We start from the raw sequence: 11,973 nt of genomic DNA, 5'->3' as shown, positions 1-11,973 counted from the left end.
TTGCCAGCATATTTATACCTGCCTCTGAAAATTTCCATTACGTGCATCCGACGAAGTGGGCATTCACCCACAAAAGCTTATGCTCCAATACATCTGTTAGTCTTAAAGGTGCCACAGGACTCTCTGTTGTTTTTTACAGATCCAGACTAACACGGCTACCCTCTGATAGTTAACGTGTGGGGCGGGGGGTGTGTGTGTGTGTACTGCATAATGTTTAGTCCCCAAGGTGGGGGCGGGGAGGATAATACGGGAAGTATATAGCACAGCATTGGCTGCCTGGCGGAGGGAGGTGTATAATATGCACATTCTCCTGCCCGATGTCTGTTCCTTGGTGAATATAACGCATGGCGAGCGCTCTGCGGTAGCTATTCTCCGGGAGGGGAGGGATACGGTCCGTGTCCTGCCACACGTAGAGAGCACAGGGTCCGTTCCGGGGGAGGGAAAGGGCTGTGCGCGGAGTAGGGACACGGCAGTATGTAGGACGGGGTGTCACGTCCCATCTAGTGCCGGGGGGGGGGGGCTGCAGAGTGTCACACACACACACACACTCTCTCTCTCCGTGGCATGCCCCGGCCGGAGGGTCGCACGCACACACAGCGAACACTGTGCACTATCTGCTCCCTGGGGGTGTCCTTGTCTCCCGTCCCCGCTTGCAGGGTCCCTGACGAGCCGACCCTTTCGGGACCGGGCTCTGGGCAGAGACAGACTGGGGGGGAGAGAAGCAGGCGGGGCAGCTGGCAGTGGCGGCGCGGTGCATGCTGGGCGTTGTTGTTCCCCACCGCTCTGCGGCTGCTTGCTGCCGGCTTGGGAGGACTCCATTCCCCAGGATGCTCCGAGCCGACGGAGGTCACGTGTCCGCGGCTGGGGCAAGGGCCGGGCATAAGAGCGGGCGGCCATTTTGTGAGAGAAGCAGTCGCTGCTGCCTCCGCGTCTGCGCCGCGCTCGCCGTCCCGGCTCCCTGCCGTCGCTCCGGACTTGCGGTTTGTTTTTTTCTCTCCTTCCTGCAGATCCAGTGAGACGTGACCCGGGCGCACCTAGCCGCGGCCTTCTCCCCTGCTCAGCGCCCCGCCACTGAATCGCATGTCCACTATCCAGAACCTCCAATCCTTCGGTAAGCGCCCCCCGGGACCCCCCGCCGCGGGAGGCCCCTGCCCGGCTACGCGCCAGCGCGGAGCCACCTGACCCCCCGCCGCCCCTGCCAGGCTCTCCCGGCGTCCCGTGCGGGCGATCCCATCGCTTGTCCGTGTCCTAACCTCTGAACTGGGCCCCCTGACCTCCTCCCGCCCCCCATCCGCTATCCCGGGTGGCTGGGCTTCTCCTTGCAGTGGGGAGCAGCCTGGTGGGGGGCGCGTCCCCACTCAGTCCATGATCCTTGTCCCCCTTTCTAAGGAGCACTGCTCTGGGGTATTCCCCCCCCCCCCCCATAGTCCGTCCTCTAGGATCTCTGCTTCCCTGGCAGTGCCTAGGCTGCCCCATAGCTGCTGTGCAGAGCCAACCCCTCTCTCCCGCCCCCCATGAAATTATAGCTTCATCATCTCTTCCTCCCCCTCCCCCCATCCGCTGTATAGACCCTCTGGGATTGGATCTGCCCAGGCACTGGCAATTGATCTGCCATGGGATTATCTTCTCCATCCCATGTCACCCACTGTCCTTCAGTGGGGAAAATCTCTGGCCCCCAAATCCTGGTGACTGCCTTACCGTAGAGCCCACTTCAGGTATTGACCTGCATGGATTGTGGGGCCTGTTAATCCTTAAGGAAGGTGTCCCAGGTACTGGTACCATGCTGCCTGGGGCAGAGTCCCAAATCCTAGTGACTGACCTACCTGGGGAGTCTCATCTTGTGAGTAAGAATGGGCCTGCCCCCTGTCCAGACTCTTATCCCCTTTGGTAAGGGATTTTCCTTTCTTGGTCCCCTCTTCCTTTATATCCACACTGACTGAAATCCCTATTTGGTCAACTTGCCCCAGAATTTAAACCTTTCCCATGTCCATTCCCACTGACTCTTTTAATAAGGTGCAGACTCTAGGGATTCATCTATGATCCAGAATTCCTTGATTCTTTAACAGAGGTGTGGAGGAAGTGGAACCAACCTGCTTCTCCTTCCTTCCACTTCCTGGCAGGCCAGAGTTGTGCTTTTTGACCCAAGCCACTGGACCCCTCTTCCACATTCTCCCCATTTTAGTTGCTTCTGCAGGCCAGGCCTGTGCCTGGCTTGCTGCCAAGCTAGTTCGCTGGTGCTCTTAGGCCTGAGCATTCCTTCTCTTGGAGGTTTGTTTCTGCTTCTGGAAAGTAGTGGAGTTGCATAGGTAGATGCTTAAGTGAAGATTCTCAAATGTGATTAGTCATTTTTGGGCCTCAAATTTTCTATGCTAAATTTGACACCTTAAAATGGCCTGAATTTCCAAAAGTGCTGAGTTATACACCTTCTGATAATTGGAGCTGTTAAAGTGGTAACCCAAATCCCTAGTAAGGTCTAAAAATCTTGACCTAAAGCTCATTACCTACTTTAGCTGAAGAATGCTATGGAATAGGTGAAGGAGTTGTTGTTTGGGAAACATGCAGGTCTAATCTAAATTGGTTAGAAAAGGTATTTAAATCCCATTTGTTTAGGGGGTAGGGAATACCTCAAACTGGTTGAAGGGCAATAGGAAGCCATTTTTTTTTTTCTTTATCCCCTTCTAAAGACACTTGGCTCTTCTCTCCATGCTTCAATGCAGTTGAAGACTGAAGGAGTCTGAAGGGAGCTGTTATGTAGACAAGGCTAAATTGAGTTGTATTGGCTTTTTTGCCTGAAACTAGGTACCAGTTGTAGAGGGCACAGTGTGTGTGCAGTCCCTGGTATCTGCCAATGTTTGTCACCATGTCTTGAAGACCTCTTAGCAGCGTTACATATAGTGCTTAGCATTATGGTGACTGTCTGGAACTAGGACTCCTCACTGGTGGGGAAATTTTTCAGCAGAAATATTAGTTGAGACACCCCCTTTAAGGTGATGGGGCTCTGTGTGAAATGAAGTTTTGATGTGACCGTTCTTGGATTTCAGTGTTTATGGTTTAACACGTAAACACACAATAGTTTTGGGCTATGTCATCTATTTAACCTTTGAGGGGATTTTGAAGAGAAAACAAATGTATGAGTTGGTGAAAACATGACAGTGAGTTAGCTAGAGCTATTATAATGTAGTTAGTTCTATTTGGGATAAAAACAGCTTCTCTCATCATCTCCCCCCCCCCTGTTACTCTTATCCCTAGGATCAGAGTAACAAGACTCTGCCAAAGGGCCCTCTGTACAACTGGAAAATTCTCTGCTAGCTGTATTGATCTATCATTTTCTCATGAAAAATGCTTCATATGTAGTAAATTGCCTCTTTCCCTGCAGACCCCTTTGCTGATGCAACTAAGGGTGACGACTTACTCCCGGCAGGGACTGAGGATTACATTCATATAAGGATCCAGCAACGAAACGGCAGGAAGACGTTAACTACTGTTCAGGGAATTGCAGATGATTATGACAAAAAAAAACTTGTGAAAGCTTTCAAAAAGGTAAAGCTGCTAGCTTGATGTGGAAATGGGAACGCAGTGCCAATTTGTGAAAATAGAGTATTTTACTTTGACTTTTGGCTACGTGTCTGCTTCATTTTCACATTTGGCTAAGCCGGAAGGGAACAGTTTGTCAAAACTGTATAAAATAATTACCTTTGTTCAAGGGACAATACAGTATTCGTGAAACGAACAATTTTTTTACAAATGTTAGTCTCTTAAAACTTGTTCTCAGTAATCTAGTTAATTTCCACAGGTGTCTGCCATTTTTTTTGATTTGGCAGATATAAATCAATGACATGAGTGTTGCTTTTAACTTCATGGTACTGCAATTTTTGATTTGCAGTGAGTGTGTCTTGTTTCCAGTGAAACTCTTAAGAAACATGGAAACTAGTGGCAAATTGGACAGGCAAATCTTACTGTGCTTGACTTTCCATCTTTTGCTTTTAAGTGTTTTGTTTGGTTGGGGGTAGGAGGGGCTGCAGCTTGCCAGCTTACAGTTTTTTGTGTGTCTAATGCTGCTGTCCTGGTGTCACCAAGTAGCTTCCATACTGTTTTTAAAAATAAGGATAGTGTCGTTTTAACCATGTTTGTCTTTCTGTCTCTTTGTTGATAACCAACTTATTTATAACCTTCAATATTTCTTACGCAGCTTCTGTTAAAGTACACTGTAAAGCATAGTAAGCTTCATTACAGTTTACATGAGATGTCTTACAATATGAATGTTTTTCTAGAAATTTGCTTGTAATGGTACTGTGATTGAGCATCCTGAGTACGGTGAAGTTATCCAGCTTCAAGGTGACCAGAGAAAGAACATTTGCCAATTCCTCTTAGAGGTGAGTGACTACAGACAGACCACTAGCAGTATTTTAGATCTCTCTCTGAAACTGATAAAGACCTTAATTGTTAAAGGTATCATATTAATCTATTTCTTTACATTTAACCAGTTTTTGAACCTTTAATACAGCTCTTAATACACTGACCTGAAAGGACAAAACCAGATGCTTGCAGTACATAAGAACGGCCATACTGGGTCTGACCAAAGGTCCATCTAGCCCAGTATCCTGTCTTCCGACAGTGGCCAATGCCAGGTGCCCCAGAAGGAATGAACAAAACAGGTAATCAAGTGATCCATCCCCTGTTGCCCATTCCCAGCTTCTGGCAGACAGAAGCTAGGGACACCATCCCTGCCCATCCTGGCTAATAGCCATTGATGAACCTGTCCTCCATGAATTTATCTAGATCTTTATTTGAACCCGTTATAAACTTGGCCTTCACCAAGTCTGGCAAAGAGTTCGCCAGACTGACTGTGCGTTGTGTGAAAAAATACTACTTTTGTTTGTTTTAAATCTGCTGCCTATTAATTTCATTTGGTGACCCCTAGTTTTTGTATTGAGAGAGTAAATAACACTTGCTTATTTACTTTCTCCACACCAGTCATGATTTTTATAGACCCTTAGTCATCTCTTTTACAAGCTGAAAAGTCCCAGTCTTATTAATCTCTCCTCATACGGCAGCCGTTTTATACCCCAATAATTTTTGTTTCCTTTTTCTGAACCTTTTCCAATTCTAATATATCTTTCTTGAGATGGGGCGACCACATCTGCAGGCAGTATTCAAGATGTGGGCATGCCATGGATTTATAGAGAGGCAATATGATATTTTCTGTCTTATTATCTATCTCTTAATGATTCCCAACATCCCGTTCGCTTTTTTGACTGCTGCGGCACATAAAGTGGATGTTTTCCGAGAACTATCCACAATGACTCCAAGATCTTTCTTGCGTGGTAACAGCCAATTTAGATCCCATCATTTTATATGTATAGTTGGGATTATGTTTTCCAGTGTACGTTACTTTACATTTATCAACACTGAATTTCATCTGCCATTTTGTTGCCCAATTCACCCAGTTTTGTGACATCCTTTTGGAGCTCTTCGCAGTCTGCCTGGGACTTAACTATCTTAAGTAGTTTTATATCATCTGCAAGTTTTGCCACCTTGCTGTTTACTTGTTTTTCCAGATCATTTATGAATATGTTGAATAGGACTAGGCCCAGTACAGACCCTTGGGAGACACCACTATTTACCTCTCTCTATTCTGAAAACTGACCATTTATTCCTACCCTTTGTTTCCTATCTTTTTAACCAGTTACCAATCTGAGAAAACTTTCCCTATTATCTCATGACAGCTTTCTTTGCTTAAGAGCTTTTGGTGGGGGGCCTTGTCAATAGCTTTCTGAAAATCTAAGTACACTGTATCCACTGGATCCTCCTTGTCCACATGCTTGTTGACCCCCTCAAAGAATTCTAGTAGGTTGGTGAGGCATGATTTCCATTTACAAAAGCCATGTTGATTGTTCCCCTACAAATTATATTCATCTGTGTCTCTGACAATTTTGTTTACAATAGTTTCAACCAGCTTGCCCAGTACTGAAGTCAGGCTTACCAGCCTGTAATTGCCAGGATCACCTCTGGAGCCCTTTTTAAAAATTGACGTCACATTAGCTATCCTCCAGTCATTTGGTACAGAAGCTGATTTAAATGATAAGTTATAGACTGTGGTTAGTACTTCTGCAATTTCACATTTGAGTTCCTTCAGAACTCTTGGGTGAATACCACCTGGTCCTGGTGACTTATTGCTGTTTAGTTTATCAATGTGTTCCAAAATCTCCTGTAATGACACCTCAATCTGGGACAGTTCCTCAAATTTGTCACCTAAAAAGAATGGCTCGAGTTTGGGAATTTCCTTCACATTCTCAGCTGTGAAGACCGATGCAAAGAATCCATTTAGTTTCTCTTCAATGGCCTTATCCTTGTGTGCTCCTTTAGCATCTCGATCGTCCAGTGGCCCCACTGGTTGCTTAGCAGGCTTCCTGCTTCTGATGTTCTACCTTTTTTTTGTGATTGTATAGTATTTTGTGTAGTATTGTATTGTGATAATCAGGTGATAAACATCTGCGAGTCTAAAATGTTTCTAAATGTTCTTGCACCTCTCTATTGAATTAACAATTCCCATTCTTTGGGGAAACAAAGTTTTGAGTTTTGCCTCTTTTTGTAAAAGCCAAAATATGTCTGACAAATATAACTGATACTGAACAGGTGCTGTGGGGTGGGGGTAAAATAGCTAATATCCTTTGTCTTGTCATAAGAATACTCAGCTGTAGCTGCTGTTTGAAGCCGTGTTATCAGTTGGGGTTTTTAAAGCCGTTCTTATCGAAAGGATAAGTGGAAAAGACTAAAAGATTGAGATGTTCTACGTTGTTTCTAGTAACCAGGTTCCTAAATAAAAATTTTAAGGCATAATTCTTTGGGGCAAACTTCTGGAGATAATTCTCTTAACATTTGACTCTGGAACCTGGAAAACGGCCATGAATCCTGTATTGTACCTGTTGATGCACATGGAGTCCCTTTTCACTCCTAATGACTGCTAGATCTTCTCTCTTGATGTAATGTTATGGTCACTCCGCAGTACAGAAGGTTTACTGAACTGTGTTTCCCTTTTGCAGGTTGGCATCGTCAAGGAGGAACAGCTGAAAGTTCATGGTTTCTAAAATGTGTATAATCACATGAAGAATTCTGCAGTTTTTGTTCATACTCACACTGGCTAAACTGTGAAATATGAGTCTTTTCAGTAAATGGACTTCCCACTTACCTAAGCATTTAAAGTTTTATTCACATTTGCATGATTACAGAAAACATGTGGTGTGTAGACTAGAAACACACAAAAAAATTGCAGTAAGATGGTAATGAAGACCTTTGTGAATTTTTAACACATTTCCAATGGAAATGTTTTAGTGCTGATTGTTGAGTTTATTACTTTTCACCTGACTTAAATGTTTTTGTTGTATTAAAACCATGTATGTTGCAGCTTAAAAATTAAGTCTCTTTGTATGTTTCTTTGAGTATTTGGAACACTTGGTCAAGCAACAATCCTGATTTAGTGTGATTAAAACAGCTCTGTGGCAAGTTTAGTTTACTGAATACCAACTAAACTGAGGTCTGCATAATGAAGTGTTAGCTAATTAAAATCAAAAGTAAGATAAATTAGGACTTTACAATCTCTTCTGAGTTGGTGCATTTGAATACCAATTTTATTAATACAATTATTGATAGTTTGTACAGTTAAGAACTGGATCTTCACTAGGTTAAAATCTAAGATAATCAGTAAATTCTGAAATGCTAGTCTTACAGTCAAGAGGACTTTTTGCAAGCAGTACTGATTTCTTAGAGGACCTTGGCTATTGTACTTCATATCTAGGTTTTCTATTACACACTGCCATTATCTTCAGCACCAAAAAAGTTAAAGAAATGCATAGGATCTTCTCTTCCCTTCTCCCAAATGGAGGGAGAATGTTTTGAGATGGCTTCTACCACAGCTGTGCCCTTGGAGTTTAGTTCCTTATCTAGGGATAGTGGTTATTTCAGAAAGTTGGCTTAGGTAACTTTGCTATCAAAAAGCTCATTCTGTTTTGTTTGAAACAATTAATATGTTTTTATTAAGCTGGCCTTCTAGTTTCCATTAAAGGGACTTCCATCTCTAGGTCATATCTGTTCATAGAAAAAAATGTTTCCTGTTACTGAAGTATGCAAACATCCATGCCCTTCCCAAAAAAGGAAGGGATAACTTCTGAATAGGTACCTCAGATATGCTGAATCAGGAAATTACGAAACTGCTGCTGTAGCTGAGGTCCTTAAATGACTTTTGTTCTCCAACATCCCATCTCCCCACCAAATATTACCCCCTCACTCCCCCCCAAAAAAATTTTGTACTGGTTTATGCTTCCATGTACAAACATTAGGATTAACAGGAACTGACTAAGTAGTAAATACAGTTTGTGGGAGCTGCAGAGCTATACCAAATACTCATAATGGCTGTTCGCTAGTTACCTAAAGGGCTTGACTTACTAAACATTGGATTGGTGCAGCTTTGGTGTAACCCCCTTCCACCAGCCTACATCAGGTATGATCCTGCAGTTATGGGGCTAATATGTAGGATCAGGGAGCCGCATTCTGTAGCTAAATAACAGTTTTGAATTACGTTGGCTATTGCTTGTGTGTATGGGGGGGATCCCATTTTTAGTGGTATAGCTTGTTTCATTCGACGGGTGTGCATTTACTCATTGGGTACAAAGCACAGATTTTCCACTCCAGTAGGCATAGATGCAGCTATAGACATGGGCTTAGATTGTAAAGAATGATTAGCAAACCAGAAAGCCATGTGACATTCCCCAGGGAACAATCTAGACTATTGAACAGCTGTGTCACGTTAATTCTCCAATGTGGGGTACCTTTTACACTGCTACACTGAGAGCAACCATGCCTGGTCTGCTCACACACAGCCTCTAGCATGTAAATTACTCCCAGCTGTGTTATGAGTGCTCTAGCCAGCCACTCCTGAATTACAGTACAGCATTACACCAGTAAATTCCCAGTTCCAGACATGTCCCTAGAAATGTTCATATTGTACTGCCCAGCTCTTTCCTTTTGGACAAGGCAAGCTCATAGTCTTCTTTTTGTAATAGAAAAGGATATGCACAAACCCTGTTAACCCAAATGGGAGTTTCAAAACACTGGCTTAGATCAAACAAGTTTATTAACTGCAGAAAGATTAAGTGATTACAAGTAATTAGGCATAAGTCAGAATTTGGTTAAAGAAAATACAAGCTAAAATGCAACTAACCTCTAACTAAAGCTAAGTGAATTCAAAACACAGCTTTGCTTTTGCAGTCTTACTGTCTGGATGCTTTCAACCATGATGCTTCCTCCAGTCCAATGTTTTTCCTTGTCCTTCAGGTGTTGTGGGCAGAGAGAAAGAGAGAAGATTTGTGTCCTCTGTTCTCACTTAGATTTTCCCCTTTGAAAATCAGCTTCAGCTGAGGTTAAAGAGACAGACTGTTTGCATAGGAAACCTCAGCTGTTCCTTGACCAAGCTGTAAATTTCTTGCTCACACTTTTTCTTTCCAAAGAATGGCTGTTTAACCAGCAGAGGCATAGCGAGCGCCCTCCTTATCCTCTGACCAGAGGGGGCCCCGCAAGGAAGGGGGACCCTAAAAGTGGCAAAATATATACCGCATTCCAGTTTATGCATTGTAAGGGGCCCCGCCCGGACATATGCTTGGAGGGGGCCACGTTCTTTGTTCCTACGGCCCTGGTTTTCCCTTTAAAAAAAGATGATCAAAGTACATGTGAACCCCTCCAGGTATTTAATAATTTCAGCAAGCCTGATTCTAGTATCACTTATACTGTATAAATCTGATATTACTCTAAACGAGTCAATGGTTTTATAATGGGGTAACTAAAAAATAAGAAAACAAAAGAAAAAGAAAAACCAGGTTTAAAGACGGGTTTAAAAACGGCATCTGGAGAGAATCCCTCAGATCAGGCCAAATCCATTGTGTGATGTTGCACTCTATATGATTTTATGAAAATATGCTAATGAGTTAAATATAATGTAAGTGGAATATGCTTCATGCAAAAGGTCTCGTGTAAGGTATCCTTACAAAGCTTATAATCTACTGAGTGTGGTCATCCTAGTTGTATAAATGTACCGCTCATGTATCTGAAAGTAGAAATATGAAATCTAACTCTGAGGGCCTATTGTAATTATGCAAAGTGTGGGCCATTAATGGTGGTTTGGAATCTTGATGACTCCCATTAACCAGGACAATGGTCTGCAGATGGCTCTCTTTTACTTGTAAGTCTCCCTGGACACCTGTGTGCTGGCAAGTGGGTAATGTTTTCCCTTTAAAAAGGTGATCAAAGTTTATGTGAACCCCTCCAGGTATTTAATAATTTCAGCAAGCCTGATTCTAGTATCACTTATACTGTATAAATCTGATATTACTCTAAACGAGTCAATGGTTTTATAATGGGGTAACTAAAAAATAAGAAAACAAAACAAAACAAAAAGAAAAACCAGGCCCATAGGCTTTATCCTTCATGTGTAATGGATGACATTTTTCTGTCATGAGTTTGTTCTTTTTTCTGTTTTCACAAAACATGCAATACACATCAACTTCACTATGGGAAAAATATTCCTAATCTTCAATCTATTGGGGAAATGCCTGAGAAAGACACAGAAATCACCTCCCAGAATCTACACGATTTAGACATTTATGCTCCAATACGTCTGTTGGTCTATAAGGTGCCACAGGACTCTTTGTCGCTTTTTACAGATCCAGACTAAAACGCCTACCCCTCTGATACTTGACACCATTTAGACAATTTCTGATGTAAATTTCTTAATGAAATGATTGAGTTCTATCTTTCTAGGCTTTTATACCATATTATCAATGCAGCTACCTGACCAACTGAATGATCCCTTAAAATTGTAGGATAGTAAAAGAGGAAATTAATTCACAAAAGAAGACCAGGCATTTTAACTGCTTTTATTAGACCATACTGATGCATTTGAAAAGAGCCTTGCAATCAAGTCAATGTCATTTCTCCCAAATCTGGGGTGGCAGTCTCCCCTTTGCTCTGTTCTCACTTAACAGGGACAGGAGCAGGGGCAATCCTTCTCTTGATGGCTCTCCTGCCATTCCTCTTCTTGGAAGGTAAAACCACAGGCTGATTTAAGTGCAGGACTCCGCCCTGAGAGATGGTGACACCTCCCAGCAGTTTCTTGAGCTCTGAGTCGCTGTGAATGGCCAGCTGCAAGTGGCGTGGGGAAATCCGACGCTTCTTGCTGCGTGCAGCGACTTCCCCAGCAATATCCACAATCTCATGAGTCACTTATTGAAGCACCGCGGCCATATATACTGGGGCTCCAGCTCCAATACGGTCTGCAAATTGTCCTTTGCGGAGCAATCTGTCTATGCGACTGACAGAGAACTGCAGCCCAGCCCGGGAAGAACGGGTGATTTTGGCCTTAGGGTCTTTTGCGGTTGAGGTCTCACCAGAGTGCTCAGACTCAGACTCAGACTCAGTCTCAGACATGTTGCAGACTTCTAGTGTTCCAGCAACACTTGGCTTGACTTTCTTGGCTTTCTTTTGTTTTCTCTGCTTGGTTTCCCTGAGTCTTTCCTCAGGAATTGGCCTGCCTAGCTTTTTTCTTGACTTGCTTGGCTTCAGTGGATGTTTCCTTGCTTGGCTCCACTTGCCTGTGTCTTTCTTTGCTTGGCTTGCCTGACTCTCTTTCCTTCTGTTCCTGGCTCTGTTCACTTGGTTTTCTCGCTCTTATTTTGCCTTCTTTGATTTCTTCCTGGTCTGGCCTGATTATGACTGGCCTGACAAAGTGTGGCTTGGCTAAGCCACCTCTTGAAATCACCACAGTAGTATGCTGACCCTGTCTGAGCCTGCAGCCTTTTATAACCTCAGTGCAGACAGAGAAAACATACTTTCTGATTGGTTGTCTGAGAACCAATGGGCAGCTACTTCATTTGTTACCCAAGCCAGAGGGGATATGTCATCCTTTTATGACATCATTCCCATTCA

The 11,973-nt window shown here is 43.4% G+C and overlaps 1 protein-coding gene and 1 pseudogene across 3 annotated transcripts; one reads left to right on the top strand and one right to left on the bottom strand.

Moving 5' to 3' along the window:
- The first annotated feature begins 816 nt into the window (after positions 1-816).
- On the top strand, positions 817-7,413 carry EIF1B (eukaryotic translation initiation factor 1B). Of its 3 annotated transcripts, none has more exons than XR_004644501.1 (5): positions 817-1,111; positions 3,377-3,540; positions 4,272-4,373; positions 4,485-4,655; positions 7,044-7,413. XR_004644501.1 is itself a non-coding variant. In XM_034761006.1 (4 exons), the coding sequence occupies exons 1-4, from the start codon at positions 1,081-1,083 to the stop codon at positions 7,086-7,088; spliced, it is 342 nt and encodes a 113-aa protein (XP_034616897.1). In that variant the 5' UTR covers positions 861-1,080; the 3' UTR covers positions 7,089-7,413. The 3 variants fall into 3 exon arrangements, 1 of the variants encoding a protein (XP_034616897.1); XR_004644500.1 differs by having other exon boundaries at positions 823-1,111; positions 4,505-4,655; XM_034761006.1 differs by lacking the exon at positions 4,485-4,655 and having other exon boundaries at positions 861-1,111.
- A 3,344-nt stretch (positions 7,414-10,757) lies between these two features.
- LOC117872506 lies at positions 10,758-11,714 on the bottom strand (annotated as a pseudogene).
- Positions 11,715-11,973: the final 259 nt, after the last annotated feature.

This window comes from Trachemys scripta, chromosome 2 (assembly GCF_013100865.1).
Source record: "Trachemys scripta elegans isolate TJP31775 chromosome 2, CAS_Tse_1.0, whole genome shotgun sequence".
Taxonomy (NCBI): domain Eukaryota; kingdom Metazoa; phylum Chordata; order Testudines; family Emydidae; genus Trachemys; species Trachemys scripta.
Note: the sequence above shows the minus strand (reverse complement) of the source record. Positions and strands in the feature narration are given on the sequence as shown.

Coding starts and splice junctions, on each gene's coding strand:
- EIF1B (XM_034761006.1), top strand. CDS start 1,081: ATGTCCACTATCCAGAACCTCCAATCCTTCG. Junction 1,112..3,376: donor CCAGAACCTCCAATCCTTCG/GTAAGCGCCCCC, acceptor CTTTCCCTGCAG/ACCCCTTTGCTGATGCAACT. Junction 3,541..4,271: donor TTGTGAAAGCTTTCAAAAAG/GTAAAGCTGCTA, acceptor ATGTTTTTCTAG/AAATTTGCTTGTAATGGTAC.